Source organism: Kwoniella europaea, chromosome 1 (assembly GCF_036810445.1).
Source record: "Kwoniella europaea PYCC6329 chromosome 1, complete sequence".
NCBI classification, from domain to species: Eukaryota; Fungi; Basidiomycota; class Tremellomycetes; order Tremellales; family Cryptococcaceae; genus Kwoniella; species Kwoniella europaea.
In genome coordinates, this window is record NC_089487.1 from 12927262 (window position 1) to 12944409 (window position 17148).

Sequence of the window (17148 nt, forward strand, 5' to 3'; positions counted from 1 at the left end):
AGCACATCATGATGTATCATACTCTACATAATATCTAATCCACCAATTCTTATGCTTGATCATCAAGCAGCAGTTAAACAAACACCTCTTTGAGCTACTATCGCCTGGCCCTCACCCTCAGTCTCCAAATCAACGCTGAACAAAACATCGTTCCTATCTCCATTCAAGTACACAGGTAAGTTTACGATATTACCTCCCTTCGAAGGACGTTCATCCCGTCTTAACCAGACGATTTGCGATGGACCAAGTGAGACCGATCGACCGTCGTTGAGAGTAAGATGGTCAGATTTCCATGATGCTCCTTGGAGGTGTAATCCTATGAGGTTAAACCAAACATAAGCTCCATTCTGCCTCCGGGATCAACAACAAAGTAAGACTCACCTAGAATAGCGAACGAACTTTGTCCGCCTGTCTTCTCAATCTCCACACTCAATACCAACTGTTCCAATGACCATCCTTTATCGTGGGCGACTGCTTGTCTAGTAGCCGTGATATACGCTTCGGGTTGGAATAAACCACCAAGCCAGATACCCTTATCTCCCTGACCACCTTGTCCATTCGCTATGCCTTCCAACTGTTTAATTCTTTCAGTAAGATTCGAAATATACTGAGCTACAGCGGTACCTTTAGGCATCTTGAACTTCTTCCAATGTGATGGGACTGTTCCTCTGTTGAGATCCGACATCAAAGCACGCAATTCATTGGTTTGTTTCAGATCACCATTGCATACTTGAAAGAGTTCGGAGAGATCACGTCGGATTCGCTGGAGCAGTATAGAGCCTGTCGATGCTTCACGTGCGAAGAATCGGGATAAGGGAGAATGATCGTTGGGAGGTGTGGTAAGGGTCTGTGTCATATCCGTTGTTAGATAACGCTTACAAGCTCAGTTTCAGATAACCTACCTTAGGTAAGATCGTTAACCATTCTTCTGCATGTCCCTTCAGAGCAGTCATCCAAGCAGGTCGTCCGACTGAAGTAGCCGCAGGTCCAGTCTCGTCCTCTTCGTCATCTGTGGTCCTCATCTTTCTCAACTTCACCATCATCGCGTCACCTGCAAAATACCATCAGCTAAGTTCTACAACACATTTAGGTCAACTCACCTTCCGCAGCAGCAACCAATCCTTCAGCCGTACCAGGTAAACTCAACCAAGCAGGAGGTTCTCTTTCCGGTAAAGCCTGAGCCCATTGTACGAATTGACTTATCTGTGTACCTTCAGGGACATTCAATCCACCATCGACATGTTCGACAAGCTTGAAGTCCGGATCATACGCTCGAGCGGTGAAAATTCTATCTACGAAAGCATCCACCACTCTTTGGTCGTAATCGGAATCGACTCGTCCACCGTATACAGCTTGTTTGATAAGCGTGCACAAGGCCACCCAAGGGATTTGAGCAGGGTCGACATTCGCTTTGCCCTTTGCAAGATCAGTAAGACAAGAATCGATGGTATTGAGCGCAGCATCGAAATCGGAGTCGTTGAATTCATATCCTTTACTCCAACCGATTGGGAGGTATCGAAGTCGTTCTTGTACCACGGCATGGAACCAGGCCAATAAGAAAAACAACCTTGATTTCTCAGCTGGACCAGTCGTGATTCGGGCTTTGGGAATACCCTTGAGAGTATCTAGAAGATTCGCTCGGACTCCTGGAGGAGGTTCGTTCATAATGATTCGGGATTGTCTAAGGATGTTGACCGGAATGACAGGATTAGTCTCCATAGTCAAGAATAGCCGGAAGTTTCGGTTGGGTGATAAGCTGTGTAATCGTTTCTCGAGTTGAGCTAACCATCCGGGAGCGAGGTGAACGTTCTTAAGCAGTACCCATGATCCAATTCGAGCAGCGTTGGCAATTGCTTGATCAGCAAGGGTGAATCCTTCTGCTGAACCCATCGCCACTGATGCACAGGCAGTACCAGCTGTTCGACAGAGATTGTCAATTCGGTAACTTGCATCGTATCCGGGAACGGAAGCAAGAGCCACTGGGTGTGTTGGATCAACTTCGTCGATGACGACTGCCTGTAAATCATATGCAGCTTGATTGGCGAGGTCGGAGCCGAAAGAGAGATCAGCAAAAGCAGAAAGGGCTTGAATGAGTCGATCAGGTCGGAAGAGCTTGATGATTGTCATTCGTCGAGCAGCAACGAAAAGTCCTGTAAAATGTCAGCGTCGTTCCTGATGTGTTAACTTACCATTAGCTTCAGTCCAAGGCCATGGTACTGATTTCTCAGGGGTAGCTGAAATAGAGAACTCCTTCCATTTCTCCGAATTCGCTTCAAAGTCCTGCTCCAGTACTTTAGCCATTTCCGGTCCTACTGAGCTATCCAAGCTTCTTCTTTGTTCCGAAGTCAATCTGAGTTCAGCTTGAGATCCCCCACTTGGTGTCTCTAATACAGCATCGAATTCATCTAAGACGGCTTCATCTGTATCACTTCTCAACTTCAGTTTAGCTAAAGATATAGCCAAGACCAAATAATCGGTATGCAACAGTGATCTTGAAGTCCGTTGGAAAGCCACCAGGAATAGGTCCCGAAGTAAGATAGCTTTCCTAGACTGAAGGTCGTTAATACCCTTCAGGTTGGGATTTTGCAAGAGGATATAATCGAAGATCTCCAAGAAATAATCGAGGGAGAACTGGTAGAAATGATTGATTGTCGCAAGCTGTTCGAGGGTAAAATAGATACCACTACAAGCTTGAGCAAGTGGGAGATATTCGCCCGTAACAGCTTCGACTTCTCGCATGACCACTTCGGTATCTTCGACCTTCCTCGTGACTTCTGCTGCTTCTCGCTTGAGTACTTCCAAAGTCTCAATAACCTTGTCATCGTCCAAGATACTTCCAGAAGACTCATTCAGAGCTTGCAGGAGAGATCTTTCGAGATGTCTTAATCGAAGTCTGAATTCACCCTGAAGCTTCATTAGATCTGTCCTCTTTTGATCAATTTCAGGTCTTTCTACCTTCAATACCTTGTCTAAGGCTTGGGTCTGTAGACTGCTTCGAGTCATGGTAAAGTTGACGAAAGTAACTCTACTACAAATATCCGGGGAGAACTCCACCGAAGGATCTCGAGTAGACAGGAACATGGTGAATGCAGGAGAGAAATCAACATCTTGATTACCGATTCGGATAAGGACTCGACCACCGGTACGACGCAATTCTCGATTGAGCACAGAGTTGAGGATAGGATCAAGGTTTTCGACATCTTGAATGAGTAATGGATTACCGAAACGTAAAGCACTCTCGAGATTCTTGAGGAACGCCTCATCCAGGAAACTGGTAACGGTGATTTTCCTATCTTTGTATTCGTTTTGAAGGAATGCAGCAGCTTGACCAGTCGGATCAACGATGAGTGGGTATCGGTTGTATCTCTTGAGCATCACGGCATTTTCGACGCAAAGGTTATCAGCGGGAAGAGCGTTGGCTTGCCAGCTGAGTCTCTCGTCGGCAGTAGACAAAAACTCGGACAGTGCGAGATCGTTCTTGAAGTGTATACCAGCTTCTGAAAGGTGATCCATCCATTCCCTTCTCATCAACTCCCGGTAACGTTGGTCGAAGAAACCACTATAGGCGAGGAAAGCAGCTGAAATTAACACATCTCCTACAATAGTTCCCATCTCAGTCTCGAATGTCTTGCTTCCAGCATCCCATCGTTCTTGTTCTGATGAAAGACTCTTGAGCAAGGTCATACTTCGGTCAACTTTGCTTTGTACTCTATCCATTTCACTCTTGATCGACTGAGTTTCACTGATGAGCAACGCATATTCTTCCTTGTATCGGGCGATAGAGGCCTCTAACTCTGCTACAGTATCCGTGACAACTTGAGCTTGCTTTTTGGTATTATTAGCTTGTTGTTCCAACGAAGCAACTTCTTGTCGGAGAGGAGCGACTTTATCGAGGATTTCGGAGAATCGCACTTGAGCTATAACCCATTGTACGAGAGGACCACAAGCTCTACTTGCTCGGTTGACTGTTTCAAAGTTGAAAGCCGGTTTGTTGATGTAATCTCTCATCATTCGATCTCGAACAGTCTTGGTCATCTTCTTAGTATCGAAATTCTGGATACTCGAAATGAAGTCGTCTCTTCTGATGATGGCTTGAACAGTCCGCCAACTATCAATCTGGTGGCCAAGGACGGAACAGGCAGACTCCATGGCAAGTTTGACAGCTTCGGGTGGATTAGCCATTGATCGTACTTCTGACAAGTGTTGTTTCTTGATATTACCAACTGCGGCTAAAGCTTCCAGCACAGCAGGTTCAGCTTGCGCGAGATCCTCTTTGACGATTTCCTGACGTTGCTGGATGTATTCATCTTGTTGCACCAACGCAGCTTGGATTTCTATAGAAGCAGCTTTCTTTGCTTCAGCTTCTTGTTGGTCTGTAACCATCTGTCTGAGCTTTTGATTCGCTTCAGCATTCTTGGCTTCCAACTGCGAGCTCTTAGCAGCGAGACTATGTCGGAGCTCTTCAACTTGGTTGACCGTATCTCGAAGCTTGTCGAGACCGACATTTAGATGTCTTTGTTGTTCTTCGAGCTCTTCTCGCTTTTCATTGAACAAGCGAACATAGTGGTTGATGCTATAGTCACAGTCAGCATGGGAACGCAACAGAGATTGTAAACTCACAAATCAAGGAAATGTCTCGGTGTGATATGGTTATATTTCCCTTGTCTTTTCGCCAATTTACTAGTGACACTCTGCATTGCTTGATGAACGTAGACCATAGCATTGACGATTGCCTGTCTATGAGAAGGAGGCATCGGTAAATCTCGATAAGCGACAGGGAATGGCGCAGCAGGCGTGTAAGTCGACATATCGAGATCCAGAGTTTGGGTAAATTCGAGACCGACTTGATATAGGGCTTGGTCGGACCAATCACCAAACCAGTCAAGTACACATCTATTGAACAACGCAGGAGACGTTGCAGCTCTTGAAGCCAAACCGTTCGCCGGTGGGTTCATGGTGAAGACAACGTGCAAGTTTCTCGCTACTTGTTGAGTGAACCATCTGTACAGCTCTTCATGAGAGTCGAGCATTAGACCATCCCGCTGAGATCCTTCTTTACAAGCTGTCATTAGAGCAGCATGTTCGTCACCTTCGAATAGACCGGGAACTTCAGCATTAGCAAGTAAAGTGTTCATCCTTTCCAAGAAACCGGAATCTAAAACGTTCGATTCGTCCATGATGAAACAGATCTTTTCGCCTTTGCATCCCGCTCTTCGAAGCACTGTTCGTAGATCTTCATCGAAATCGGCACCTGTGTATTTGTTGGATACTTTGATTTGGTAAATGCTGAGACCGTTCATCCAAGCAACAAATCGAGATAAGGTAGTCTGCAATAAACAGCATGGTCAGCTTAGCTCACATAGAAAGTGTCAAACCAATACTGACCTTTCCACCACCACTGACACCGATAAGCAATAAATGACCTTGGATTTGTCGGAACACTCTGTCAATCCTGAGCACATGATCAAGAACATCGTTGAACAGTACAAGTTGGACGTCCAGCTCTTCTTCATGAAACACCCGCAATCTAGCTTTGGTATATTCTCGAAGTTGCTCTCGGTTGACGGGGATGTAATTCCTCGAAGTCCAATTGGAAAACAAGATGGGTCGGGCGAGAGCTTCTTTCTGATCGATCGTAGGGAAATGTTGAGAAGCGGTCGAATCTATCTTATCATCCGTCCAGGCCTTCTCATCTTCTGCTACTAGTCTATCTTGGAATAGACGTAATGCTTCATGAGCCCAGACTCTGACCAAACCTTCCACAGAAAGGGTTTCGAGGGGTTTGATAGCTTCGTAGATACCTCTAGACCACCTTGTAAGCTCTCTAGGAGAATAGATGTAATGGGCCTGAATGTCTGCTGTGAAACGTTTCTGAGAAGCCAGATAGAAGTCGACCATAGCATCTGTAAGAGCATCCGAATGACCACGGAGAGTCGGAATGACTTTAAGCAAAGCTCGGTTGAAGGTGCCGTAAATTTGTTTGAGAGATATTTCACCTGGGTAATCGACCATAACGACAGGTGCATGTCGCATAAATCGGTGACTGAGGGGTACTCGACCAGGATCCGTGGGAGGATTACATGCTCCGACAAATTGGATTCTTTCCATCTTGACCCAAGCTAAATCCGATGTTCTCCAGAAACCATTGCATTCCATCAGCTGTCTGAGGAAGGAGATAACCCGTTGAGTACCGTACTTATCGGTAGCGGGCAGATTGATCTCATCGCAGAAAACTACCAGCCATCGACCGATTTGTTGAGGCGCAAGAACAACACCATTGGGTGTCTTTCGATACTCGCAGTATTGCTCGAAAGTCTTCAGGATGAGTTCGGGGGTGGTAGCACTGGAGAAGTTCAATCCAACCACTTCGAGATCTGGAAGTTTTCGCAGAGCACTGAACAGAGTCATGGTCTTACCGGAACCAGGAGGACCACAGAGAATAAGTGGTTTGTGTTCGGCAAGCCAACTGTAAAGAACTTCCTCGTGTCGTACAGTATCGATAGTAGGGATGACAACGTCGGCTGAGGTGATAGCATGAGTCTCAACTTCGACAGTCGGCACTCTTGACTGCCAAGCAACCCAAGAAGAAGAAGCCACATCGACATCGTAGTCGATCAGAGAAGCACCAAGACCCAAAGTAGGCGTTTCGATACCGGATTCTCGACGTAAATGTTCTCCTAATTCCGCCCGGATATCAAGTTTGGCATCTCCAACAAAAGACCAGACGATGTTGAGCAACAATCTCCGAATGACATAGGCTTCAACCTTTTCGGCAGCAAGAGGGAAGTCGGCATGTCTGGCATTGTACTCGAGCACATTCCGGACAGTAGCTTTCAGAAGAGAGAACAGAGTGTTGAGAGCTCGGATAGGAGTGAAATCCATGATATGTTGGCACTTCTCGGCGAAGTCCAAAGCTGAATTGACCAGTCCATTCGGGCCAAAGTGCGGTTCTAGTATACTGATAATCTGCTTTTGGGATTCGACTTGAGCATTGGACGCAGTGTTGATACCACCAGTAGCGGTATAATCGGGGGTTTCGTCATCTTCGGCACCGATGGGCGTCGAAGCTAAGATATCTAGATGATGTCGGCAGACCATTGCAGTGTCGATTATCTCTTCGCTAAACCAGATCATACCACATCGACTGACAGTGGCAAGAGTAGCATATCGAAGGTGTTCAACTTCGAACATTACTCGAACATTGGGTGGTAAATTAAGACGTTCACCATTTGGCAAAGTAAGCAGTTTGTTGTCATCCAGCACACTAAATGCTACCCATCAGCGCTGGTACAGGAGTGGATGTACAGATGAACTCACCTATTCAGATTCTCTACCCATTCGGGATCAACGTCACCATCAAAGATAATCCAATGTCTCTTGGTAGTTTCACCTCTAACGTTATCTACTATTTTCCTGAGGATATGGGTGAACAGACCGTCATTCCATTCTCTGGTAGTAGGATCAAGTGTACCGTACAAAGCTTCTTTGTCAATCGCTTTAGGATCGATGACATACGGGGTTCCTTCGATACCATCAAGTCTCTCCAGAGAGCTGAGAAGGACTTGCCAAGCTTGCGTTTTACCTGAACCAGAAGGACCAACCATCATGAGGCCGTGAGAGATGTTCTGGATTTGGTATAATTGAACGACCTTCTCCATCCAAGCGGGTCCAGCAACTAGTTGACGCCCTTTGCATACTTCCGAGATTTTGGCCTTCAGTGCATCGAGATCCACAGGGACATATTCTACATCGGGGAAGACATCTTCAAGCAAGCTATAAGAAGCATCAGCAATAGGGATACATAATGGAGGAGAAAAAACTTACGCTTTCAACAGAGGAACATCCTCAGCCACCAATTTCGGTACGATAGTTTCCGTTACACTCTGAATCATAATCTGCTGTTCGGCAATTTGGTCGGTTTGATCTTCATGACCTTTGCCTATCAGGTATCTATCCCTTTTCAGTATACCAGCACTAGCTAAAACCGATTTGAGAGCACGAAGACCGAAATCATAGTGAGGTTGAGCAGAAAGCTGTTCAGCACACAGGTTAAAGAATGGTACGACTTTTGAAGCTAGGTTTTCCGCTGTTCTAAAACCTTTCGAGAATAATAATACCTGCGCGATGAGTTCTTGATCTGGTCGTGTCATCGACATACTTCTAAAAAGTTTTTTCAAGTTATCAGGCAAGTTCGATCTACCAGCATAACCAGGATTCATAGTGATAAATATACCAGTTCTAGTGTTGATCTTGAGCTTCTTGCCAACCAGTTCAACTTCTGCATTGGGATTGTTGGCAGCTTGAGCGAGACCTTGCTGGATGCTTTGTACTTGTTGAGAGACAGCTGAGAGGATCCTTTCCTCAAGTCGATTGAACTCGTCGAAACATCCCCAAGCACCGACCTGACACAGACCAATGAAGATTCTACCCATAGCTTGGAAATCGAATGTCTCGTCACAACAGAACACAAGGACAAATCTGCCGAGTTGTACACCGAGAGATTTGACGGATTCGGTCTTACCAGTACCGGCGGGACCAAAGGGAGATCCACCAAGCTGATTGTCCAAAGCTTGAGTAAGAGTAAGGTAACATCTGTCCGTAAGAGGAGTTTGGACAAGTCGATCAGGGATACCTAGATATTCGTAGCCATATGGGAAGACAGCATCAGCCATACGGATCTCCAATCGAAGAAGAGGGTCCTCGATATTCTCGTTGAGATAGAATCGCATGTGATATAGCCAATCGAAGCTTGTGCTGTTTCTGACTCCCGCAGTGATCAGCGATCTGATCACATCCCGTTGATGCACGAGTTCAGTGATGAGATGCTCGCATTTTCTTCTCTGTAATACGGCGATATCTTGCAGAACAGTATCAGCCAGCAAGTCGAGGGTTTTCGACACCAGAGCGAGGACGCCTGTCAATCCAGCAGCAGAGATCGAGTATTCAACCAAGTTGGTCCAAGCGACTTGGACGGCGAGTACTACCAATTGAGCAGGGTAAAAATCAATCCAAGCCAAAAGATCCGCCAGAGAGAGGTCCGAATCGACTTTGAACAAAGCTTGCAGTTCGGAGACAGACCGAGAGAGGAGATGAGCAAGAGAAAGTCGCATCGCTGATTCGACCTTGGCGAGCCAATCATTGATTTTGGGGTATTCCTTGAGAACGATAGGATCAGGGAACAAGACTTCTTCACCTTCTCTTGATGAAAATCCTAGAAGTTGCGTCTCCTCTTCATCTAGTTGTAGAGTGGAGATACCGGCAAACATCTTCTTTAAATGCTTCATAATACGTCTGATATCTTTGCTGTTACCGATAATTTCCAGTAAGTCCTCATCACCAACAAAGTAGAATCGAGGGAAAGACGATCGCTCTTTTTCTAGGTATTCTCCCAAAGCCTTTTGAATTTTAGTAAGTAGATCGGCTAAACGTTCCAAATTCTTTTGGATGCCAGGGATGTTTAATACGTCTACAACGAAAGGTGATTTGTTGACCTTCTTCATCACCGTCAAGAACTCAGAATTGATATTTTGGAAACGGGCGCTTTCCACAGGAAGGAGATGCTTGATGTCTGCACTTCCTGAAAAGATACCTTCCAGATAAACCCACTGTCGCTGAACATCAATCCAGACATCGAAAAGTACGTGAACCCGGTTAAGCTTCTCTTCCCATGAAGCTGCATCTTCTTCGAATACTCTGTAGTAAGGTGACATACGCATTGCTGTGAGCGAGTTGAGGTGTTCTCCACATTTGTTGAAAAGGTCGTCCCAACCTCTAATCAATCTACATTTGTTCTGGTAGTTGATCAAGTCGAGCGAGTACGATGTCCAGGTTTCTCTAACTTGTTTGAGGAATTCTTCTAAAGCCATTTCACCTTGAGCTTGAACGACAACTTCCTTGATCAGGGTTTCGTTCCTCTTGAGATCGAGATCGTAGACTTGACCAAGAGTCATCCTAGAATGAACGTCCTTTTAGCAACTGTATTTGGCGCCAAACAGTCAATAAAGATCACTCACGTTGTAGCTTGGGTAGAAGGCATTCTCAAGGCTTTATACAATTTTGACCAATGCCTTTCCCTTAAAGCTTCAGATTTCAATTCTCCGATTAGGATATTCGACTTTAATAGACCTCTGATCGTTTCTTGCACATATTCGAATGCAGCATATTGTCGCATTCTACTAGGCATATCTCTTGTGGAGGATAAGATCGCATCCAATTCTTGACGAAGTTTACGAGGTTGAACGGCGGACCAAAGAGTTTCTCTAACCTGGGCTAACCTTCCCCAAATACCTGAAAGAGCTGTCCAAACAGCTTTCAGATCTCTCAATTCCTCGGTTACAGGTTGTAGTCTATCGTCTTTGGTATGTTCAAGATCGAGAGCTTCTTTAGCTCGACAGACAAGATCGTATTCTTCGGTCAATCTTGTAAGTCTACCTTCGAATACATTTAGGGTATTGATGGCTGTTTCAGCTTTGATACTACCTTGAAGAGGTCTATATGCAGATGATCAGCTTGAAATCTCATCGCTAGACGGCTAGTAATATATGACTGACTTATTCGCTTCCCATTCTGTGACGAAATCTCCAATCCGTCCATCAATGACCTTATCTTCGGCAACGATCTTGAGTTGAAGTCCAGCTAATTCGGGTGACGCACGTACTCAGCACTAACCTCATTGACAAGGGCAGCGAAGATACACTTACCAACTTGCTCCTTGATGGAATCATCTTTTCTCTTCAAAATCTCAGTGAAAGCACTCCATTCACCTTGCATCTGATCGACATAGAGCCAATCGTTGGGGAAGGAATACCTCTGTCTTTCTAAGGTCTTTTGACCAGAGTTGAACTCCTCGATTTCAGGTCCCCACTTGACGACTTTTCTTTTAAGATCTTGTACGAAGGTGATGAACGCGACAGCTTGGGCAGTCGATGAACCCTCAATCGCAAGAGTCTCTAAATCGGTACGAGCTTTTAAGATGGATGAATAGGTTTCCTTGATCGACGAGCCAAGCTTGGTACCGTATCTAGTGAGCAATTCTCGTTGCCACGAATCGTACTTCGCATTGACTTTACTCTGGGCATTGGCATAATCAATTACGCATACACCAAATTCTTTCTTGGTGTCCGTGGTGTCGAAGGTAGTTCGCGCTTGTCGAATATCAGAAATGAGTTGACCCCATTCAGCCAAATTGTCGCCGAGTCTGCTATAGACCAATTCCGCTGCTAAATCCCAGAGAGATTGGAATTGAAGCCATTTGCCCACATAGGCATTGACGGTTTGCACCTTATCCTCGATCAGATCTAGAGGCTTTTCAAGGGTGCCATCATCGAAAGAGGCGAGCAAACCCACATAGGACGTTTCCTCTACACCAGCCTCATCGACCTGAAGGCTAATCTCGTATCGAGAACTGCGGATACGGTTGAGATTGCAGACCACACCTGATAAATGGAGAGGTCAGTGACCGAGAGTGCAGTCATGTCATGTATTGGACTCACCTAGAACATCTTGGAATTGACCTAACCATTCCTGTCTAGCTATTTCAATAGGAGGGTCGAGGTAGATGACTTGATTTCTGATGCGGATTTCATGTACAAGCGGTTCAATATGTACTTCGGATTTATCACCTTTGATACCCGATTGTTGGTTATCTCCGTTAGGAAGACTGGACTCTTTTTCTCTTCTGAACTCTTCGCACCAGGAATCGATGGCTTGGACAAGTCTTTCCCTCAATACTTTATCGATTCGTTCGTTGAGGATGACCACCCAAGCATCAAGGTTACTATAATTCTCAAGATTTAAGTGATCAATCGTTTTTTGGATCTGGCTGAGAAGGTTGGAGAAGGCCTCGGCAGTGAAGTCACATGTGGAGAGTTCGTCAACAATGCGGGTGATGTCCGTGGAGATCTCGATAAGAGCATTGGTCTTATCTTGGAGTAATGAAACAACCGAAGCAAATTCTCGCACGAAGAGGAAATGTCGATTCTCTCTTCCATCGGCAGCTCCACTAGGAAGATATCGCTGTCCTTCGTATGCGTTGACCAAGTGGTCCCATCGCATCTTGATACCTATACACAAATGTAAGTCACAACACACAGATCAAGAACAATTCGATCGGCCGCTTACCTCGCTCAATCATCTGTTGGGCGTGCGATCGATAGCTAGCTAGCAATATAGCAACATCCTCGTTCCTCTCGATCAAATCGAGGGTTTGAGTGTAGGTCCTAACAGACTCCATCAAGCTAACAGCATGAGGATACACTCGTTTAGCATCTTTGGCTTTATGACTGATCGTCAAGGGAACAGGGAATCCGAGCCAGATGAGCGCCCTGACTTCCTTGAAGAGAGCAATAACTTGAGGATCAAATTGGACAACCAATTGGAGTTGACCTTGAGCGTTGGCAGCAGTAGCTCGACTTCTGATCACATCGAACAGTCGACCAGTGATAGTAAGATTACCTCTCTTAGTGATATCACCAATCCACGCATCGTACAGAGGTCTAGTGTCCAGCTTGGCTCGGAAAGAAGCACTTTCAACTTGAAGCTTATGTCCTTCGGCATAACTCTCCCAACCTTTGCCTAAGACATCTTCTACCCTTTTCATATATGTGAGAAGTTGCCTTTCAATCTGTCGAGCCCAGATGATTGCGCTTGATACCGAAGGGAAATCTCGCATTTGCGACATATGGTACGCTTGGGAGTTTCGATAATTCTCGGTAAATTTTTGTCGTAATCTTCGGATATCTTCTTTGACAGATTCAATAAGACGTGTTTGGTATTCTTGGATAGCACCTCTGATCTTAGGTCTGACGAAAAGAGTGTTGAATTTAGAGAATACTCTGAACATCTCTTGTGCATTCCGAGCGGTGGCTAATTTATCTCTCAATCTTGAGATGATTTGGTTCTCAATCCTGGCTACTCTGTCGTTGTAGGCAGTTTCGGCAGTGTACCAAATTTCTGATCCTTCTGAGGATACATCGAGAACGTCGACGTTCTTGACGCTTTCGTAACTCAATCTGACCTCTTCCTCCATGTCGATATCGAAAGGAGCATCGTTGCCAAGACCGCTGAATGTTCTTGTCGAGGAAGTCATGACTCGCAATTGTTCATGAGAGCGTCTGAAACCTCGGAGATAGGCGACTCGCTCTTGAAGTTTAGCATGAGCAGGATTGATCTTGATCGAAATGAACTTTTCGGCTCGTTTACGGGAAACTGATCAGTGGTATATCAGCTGATAACCTCAATCAGACGCGATCGTGGAGCCAGCTCACCTTCTCTAGCAACATTGGTAAAGTCTTTCATATTCTCATTCCAAGTGGCAAAAACGTCGGCGGTCATAGCCATGACTTCCTCGAATTTGGCATAGTCCATGTACATGAGCCGTTGACTACCGAGTACCTTGAGGAGCTGGTCGTTGAAGTCCGAAGATATAGCCTCAACAAGAGGAAGGGTTCGTCGTATGGGGTACGGGCTGAGAAGAGCTGTCAGCTGGGTTACGCTGAATGTGTGCGTATCGACTTACGAGAGTTTTAGCTTCTTGTTGATATGCCCAAAGATAAGATAAATAGCTTCTTGCATTTTCTCAAGATCTGTGGCCGCTAAGAGCTCGTCAAGGGGGAAATCCTTCATGAGAACATTGTGTTTATGTACTGTTTGGTCATTGTGTTAGCTGAGTTTATTGGCATCGTCTAGTACATAAGTTGACTTACCGATATCTGTAGCTTCTTTCAGACCAGTATCAGCCAAGAAACTGACAGTCGCATGGAATCTTTTGGCATGTTTCAGTACATCCATCGCTAATCCGACTTCTTCACCCCTGAGCTGTGCTTCAATGTTCTCTAAAGCATGTTCCATAGATAACCAAAAATTGATCTCTTGAGAGGCCGTTCCTGACGAGACATCTCTGGAAAGTTTTGTGACGGATTGGATCTCTTTGATCCATGAGTTGACATCTGCTTGTAGCTTATTGAGGAAGGCTGGGTCGGATAGCAGTGAGGATGGCTCAACAGCATCAACTGATACTCTTGTGCCGTTTGCGTGACACTATATGTATGAACCTGTATCAGCATCGGTGCAAAATAGTACGAATAGCATTGGAGAGCTGCTTGTAAAGAGGAGGGAAGGGAAAGAGCGTCTGAATTACCTGAGCAACAGCTTTCCTAATAGCAGGATGAACACCTAATCTAGCTTCTGGGATCTCCACATTCTGTTTCAGATGTAACAAACTCAATTCCAATTCTGCGAACTTCTTCTTTGTCACCGGAATACCCATTGAGGCTTCACCCGCTTGATTCTTCTTGTTGGATTGGTTCTCCGTCAAATTCGTCTTGGACGATACGTAAGAATCGAACCATGGTGCTACACCCCAATGTACCAGACTATGTAAACCATCGTATGGAGTGACTTGATTGGTAGGGGTCGTGACTGCTGTAGACGCTCCTGAGGGTATCTCATCGGAAACCAATGCAGGTATGGTAGCAGATGAGGATGATAGTTGGAGGAAATGTAATTGTATTCCTAACGGATTCATGGAACCTAAGGTGGGTGAGATCTTGATCAAAGCAAGCGTGGAAATGCAATTTTGTGAGTGAGGTGGAGTAGGTGGAAGATGCAGTCGGTACGTGATCCTTGCGATTGGTGTATCTGAAATTGCGAACCGAAGATGATCACAATGATGTAAGCTGGCAGTCTGTATTCGACTATCGGTAAAAAGGGCGAACTTACCATCTTCATCAACATCCAGGTATCTCTCTTTGGTGATGTACACCACCTGACATCCAGGATCAGTAGCGAATCTTATAGTCTTCTCGTCGAAGCTCGGATCTTCAAAAAGGCTATCTTCGATTTCTTGTTTCGTAGCGGACATCACTAGCAATGGGGAAATTGTCAGTGTTGCCATCGCCAGCTGCAAGCAGAAGCCGTAGCTCACCTGGAAGGAGAAGAGACTCCAAGTATGTCCTAAATACACTGACATCAAAATCCAGCGTTGCGTTCCCGCTTCCCCCTCCGTCAGAAGGAGGAAGGGGCGTTCCCATCCCGTCTTCGATAGCCGAGGTGGTCATTCTCCTTATCTTGCCCTACTATCCCAATTACCGTGGTGGTGGATTGGAAGAGAGACAATCCGAATGACAGAAGGGGTTGGTGGGTATATGTATGGTGATTTGGATATCGAGCTGAAGTGATACATGGTGTTCAATGTCAAAAGTCAAAGTGAGAGATGTCGGTCAATGCTCAACCTCTCGGGATCTACGACGTGACCTAGCAGCAGCTAGCTAGATTGACTTTTACGCGTCAACGCCGACTCACGTGACACATGATCCGCTACTGCGCTACTACGATGAGAGGGGTACTCGTAATGTTCACATCATTCAGCTCAGAATAAGTTATGTACAAACATGACCGCACTCATAAATCTGCAATATACAATAAGAGTGATACTGGGCTGTTATATAGTACAAGCATTCGTGGGTGTAATATCGGATAATGTATCAACAGGTGACAATGATTAAAGGATGTGATAGATTGGGAGCGATAAGCAAGGAGGTAATCGATGAGCATTCGCCTTTGGACCTTTGGATATGTGTGCGAGGACTGAAGTAGCCATCTGTATCTACTCAGATATCCTCATCCTCATCGGGTCGATAACAGCTGGAATGTACTTTTCCGGTCTCACTGGAATTCCAAATTTATCAGTGAGTTATACTTCCGGATGAAACTCAGGTGTAACGCTCCCGAAAAAAACTAGACTTACTCCCTCCAAGTTTGATTGGCTGTCATCAGCATCCCTTCGTCATTCTGGATAGCTGACTCCTTCTCCTCCTGTGTCATTCCTCCCAACGATTTGGCATGTGCAAAATCAACCATGACCAGGTGATTTTCATGGTCTTCCGGTGCAGCCTTTCTTCTCAGGATATGCCAAGTCTTGGGCAATCCATGAGCTACTTGACCTTGCGTGTGGAGTTTGTCATATAGAGCATAAATACGCTTACTGTCGGGATGGAGATCATATAGAGTAAGCTACCGTAGGTTCATGTAATGTTGTTGAAGCGACTCACCATTCCTCCATTGAATATTCATCGTCCAACATATCATGCGGGTCGACTTGATTCCCCAAATCCTCCAGAAGAATGGCCATCATCTTCGGGAGTGTTGCACCTTCATCAATGATACCATTCGCATCTTGATACGATACAAAGAGTCCGTGATACTCGGGTATGATGGTACCTTGCATCGGAGCGAGCTGTCTATAAATTGTATCTTCATTGTATGCCGCTTTGACAGCTGATGCCGGATCGTACTCTCTGGTGAAGGTATAGGCGGCTGCGAGACCATCAGAACTTTGATCTTCCTCTAACAGACTTCGATCGAAGGTATCGGGTCTGAGAACCTTCATGACAATGGATACCTCGTGGGAGCTACGATTCGTGATCGAAAGTGTACCACGGTACACCTCCCAAAGCGTACCAGTGTATACCCAATCCTTGATCTGGAAGCAGAGAGTTTCGGAGCGCGCATCGGGCGAAGACTCGTGCACTGGACTGGCATTTTGCGGACTCGAAGGTTTCTCAGGAGATTGCGAGGGGTCAGGCGTAGGTGGATTCTTCGAAAGTCCTTTCGATGATTTGTGTTGATAAGACGGTAATGACTTGGTATGTTTTCGTGAGGCAGGATTGGGAATATCATTATAGGGCTGAGTATGACCGTATCTCTCCAACGTGACTTTGGCGAAAGATTCCGACGAGTAGTTAATCCTAGGCGACGGGATCGAAGGCGGCAATTTAACACTCAGAACCTTGACTTGATCCAAGATAAGCGGTCTAACCTTGGGTGATGGAGCGGCGTCGCCCCCTTCAATCGAAAGTGACCGTTTGCGAGAGTTCTTCGGGTGCGACATTCCGGCGAACGGTTTGCTATTTTTTGTGGGCCTTATAACGTGACGACTGGATCATTGTGAAGCGTTGAAACAAGTGCATTGACCTTTAACAGAGCGGAAGACATCACATCACAACCTTGTAAGATGAGTGAGTCATCGATAAACGAATTAACTTATTCTCCGTTTCTTCGCATTTATCCCATCCCACAGCTGCAACGCCACTCTGGCCCTCTCTTGTTTGTTCTTTTCATTACCCTAGTGCATGTCCGCTCATTACGTAC

General features: G+C 45.6%; 2 protein-coding genes across 2 annotated transcripts; both read right to left on the bottom strand.

Moving 5' to 3' along the window:
* Nucleotides 1-62: 62 nt before the first annotated feature.
* V865_004933 (uncharacterized protein) lies at nt 63-15056 on the bottom strand (the record flags this gene model as incomplete). Its single annotated transcript, XM_066228707.1, has 20 exons — nt 63-316; nt 382-847; nt 903-1051; nt 1101-2084; nt 2190-4573; nt 4621-5327; nt 5386-7264; nt 7318-7773; nt 7825-9951; nt 10014-10490; nt 10551-10635; nt 10701-11435; nt 11493-12062; nt 12121-13206; nt 13266-13465; nt 13517-13643; nt 13704-14037; nt 14138-14637; nt 14719-14862; nt 14924-15056. The coding sequence occupies 20 exons, from the start codon at nt 15054-15056 to the stop codon at nt 63-65; spliced, it is 13797 nt and encodes a 4598-aa protein (XP_066084804.1).
* A 685-nt stretch (nt 15057-15741) lies between these two features.
* Nucleotides 15742-16888, bottom strand: V865_004934 (uncharacterized protein; the record flags this gene model as incomplete). The annotated part of the gene is made up of 2 exons (XM_066228708.1): nt 15742-15982; nt 16050-16888. 2 exons carry the CDS (start codon nt 16886-16888, stop codon nt 15742-15744), a joined length of 1080 nt encoding a protein of 359 aa, XP_066084805.1.
* Between the last annotated feature and the right edge of the window lie 260 nt (nt 16889-17148).